The following is a 2,691-nucleotide window of genomic DNA, read 5'->3' as shown; positions in this document are numbered from 1 at the left end:
CGAAGTTGCAGCTATAGCGAACTTTTAATCTAAACAAAACCCAAAGTCTAAACGACGCCCTAAGGGCTGTATATATGGAGGAAGAGGAGGGAATTTCGTGGCCCTTGGGGGAGGGGTTCGAAACCAACCTATCTTTTGTTTTCCTATACATACGGACTCTAAAAACAACCTATACTTATGTACTTTGAAATTACATGGGTCTGACCCAATAATAAGGTGACGCATCACCTATAATAGTCTCCGGACGAAATTTGTGAAGTGGCATCTTGTATATTTCGTCCAAGACTTCATGCACTCGATAGTGTGGCTTCAAAGTCCTGAAAATCATCACTTGAAACTCCGTTCTTGTTTTCCTTGTGCATGCCGTCATCTTCATGCTTGATCTTACTCCAATGTTCATCTTTCTCCAAGCTAGATCCTTCATTTGTAAGCAAAACAAATGCATTCAATTTAGGCAGCATCATATTCTTATGAACATTAGAATCATTATCAAGAAATGAAAGTACCTGGTAATTTAATTAGCGTGCACGAGTTTTAGTAATTGATTTAGTATGTATAATAGCAGGGCTGTGCGTGTAACAATGATATTGATGTCCTCATCATGGTTATTGCAGAATTAACTAATGATTCCAATGTATTTTCTTTTTCTGCAAGTTTCAGGGCGCACATGTTTGCTCTCGACCCTTCTGATCGGTTCCGTGTGCGTGCATTGTATTCATCGTATTTATGATCAATGAAACATGTGGTTACCTAAAAAAACTCGCCCCCGCTCCTTACTGTCAGAAAAGAAAAGATTTGAGATTTATTTTTTGCCCTCGCTCCTTTGCAACGACCTGTACACTACTGCCCCGTCTCTGCCTCCCGTAGCGACAGCAGTGTGCGCTGGGTGGTTGCCCTCTCCTCCTCTCGCAAAACCATCTTGTGGGCGGATCCTGGGGCCGTGATACGGGGAGGTCCTGGCCGGATCTCGGTGGTGTCCCGGCTCGGATCTGATACGCGGGGATGGAAGGTGCGGCAGCGAATGGACTTGGAGGGGAGGAAAACATCGTCGTCAAGGCCCGCAAGGAGGACGTCGCCGTGGCCGCGCCGGTGGATGTGGATGGTGGTGATCACGTGGATCTCGCTGACGGGGATGCGCTGGTCGGATCTGCAACCGCGGTGCCATCTACCGAGGAGCCGGCCAGGGCGCCTACCAAGGTGCAGGGCTCGCGGAATTCTGGTTCTCAGTTTACTCCGTGGCATACTTTGGTGCATGCTAATACATTGCTGCCGCTAATGGCGTGTGTCGGTGTGCGCAGAAGGTTGGATCTGCGGACGCGAGCGGGAGGAAGAAGGGGAATGTGCTGAACGGCAAGGTGGTGTCTGCTTCGGCGGCACCGCGGGGGAAGAAGCCCGGTCTGTCGCAAAGCGCCTCCTTCCCGGCGAGAGGGACCACCGGCGTCAGGAAGGGTGGCGCTATGACCTCCCTGGCAAAGCAAGCCAAGCCAGAGGGGAAGGGTGCCGTGCCAAATGGAACTGCAGCGTCCTCGGGTTAGTTTTGGGCTTGTCCTAAGTTAGCCTGTGACGGTTGCTGTTGGGTTCACGTACATAATTGGGGTGGAATTGCAGGACGGGGCACGGAGAAGAAGGGGAATTTGGCTCAGATGCCTGCCGCTCATCAATCCATGGTTGGTGCTGATCTCAATTAGTCAGTTACTTGGATGTCGAAAGTCTGTAGGTTTTTAGTTGCATTTTAGTGAACTTGTTTTCTATTTTCTTTGACGTAGCCTGTGAAGCCTGAATCGGTGGACTCAACTCCAAACGACACTTCTTCTGAAGTCCAAGAGTAAGTCCGTAATACCAAACCACATTCTTGGGCATTCTTGCATTTGACTTTGTGGTTTCGGTTATTGCTTTATCTGCACCGTACAATCAAAGGCAGTCCACTGTAGTGTTACACTAATTGATCAATGAAATAAAAACATTTTTTTATCTGAACTTGTTGCTTTCTTACACTCAAATGGTTGGCATTCCTTCACAGGTCAAATGAGAACACTGCCAAACCTTACAGGCAGTCATTTCCAGCGAAAATGGAGGACGATGTGCACTCCACTACATCGTAAAGCCTTTTTGTGTTCATAATTGTTGCTCAGTTATTTTGTACGATGGTGTTAATACAGAATGCTGCCATTTGGTGTTGTGTTACAGGAGCACGAATACTCAACGCAAGAATGCTGCTGCCTCTGGTTTTAGTTTCCGATTGGAGGAGCGTGCTGAGAAGCGCAAAGAGGTAACTAATTTCCACAGTGGCATGTGTTAATTAGTAGTTGCATGTTTGTTTCTGTTTTATACAAGCTTGAGACAAGCTTTTTTGGACGGAGGGAGTACTAAGCATGCGCTTGTTTCTTTCTTTCAGTTCTTAAAAAAACTTGAGGAGAAAATTCATGCCAAGGAGATTGAACAAACGAATTTGCAGGAAAAATCTAAGGTGAGAACTACTTTCATGTAAAGCCTTTTGATCATCTGTATGCTTTGATTCTAAGAATTACTCCCTCTGTTCCTAAATATTTGTCTTTCTAGAGATTTCAACAAGTGACTATATACGGAGCAAAATGAGTGAATCTACACTCTAAAATATGTCTATATACATCCGTGTGTGGTAGTCCATTTGAAATCTCTAAAAAGACAAATATTTAGGAACGGAGGGAGCAG

At 45.9% G+C, this 2,691-nt stretch overlaps 1 protein-coding gene across 2 annotated transcripts in view; it reads left to right on the top strand.

The window, feature by feature from the left end:
* The first annotated feature begins 812 nt into the window (after positions 1 to 812).
* Positions 813 to 2,691, top strand: part of LOC119295991 (protein WVD2-like 4) — a 7,669-nt gene continuing 5,790 nt past the window's right edge. Inside the window, exons 1-7 of one of the 2 annotated variants that reach the window (XM_037574414.1) lie at positions 813 to 1,197; positions 1,299 to 1,530; positions 1,609 to 1,667; positions 1,767 to 1,825; positions 2,021 to 2,098; positions 2,188 to 2,269; positions 2,396 to 2,467. In XM_037574414.1, coding sequence (XP_037430311.1) covers positions 1,003 to 1,197; positions 1,299 to 1,530; positions 1,609 to 1,667; positions 1,767 to 1,825; positions 2,021 to 2,098; positions 2,188 to 2,269; positions 2,396 to 2,467 — 777 coding nt within the window. In that variant the 5' untranslated portion in view covers positions 813 to 1,002. The remainder of the gene's footprint in view (positions 1,198 to 1,298; positions 1,531 to 1,608; positions 1,668 to 1,766; positions 1,826 to 2,020; positions 2,099 to 2,187; positions 2,270 to 2,395; positions 2,468 to 2,691) is intronic. The other variant, XM_037574413.1, reaches the window with a different exon arrangement.

This window comes from Triticum dicoccoides, chromosome 4B, assembly GCF_002162155.2.
Source record: "Triticum dicoccoides isolate Atlit2015 ecotype Zavitan chromosome 4B, WEW_v2.0, whole genome shotgun sequence".
NCBI lineage: Eukaryota > Viridiplantae > Streptophyta > Magnoliopsida > Poales > Poaceae > Triticum > Triticum dicoccoides.
Note: the sequence above shows the minus strand (reverse complement) of the source record. Positions and strands in the feature narration are given on the sequence as shown.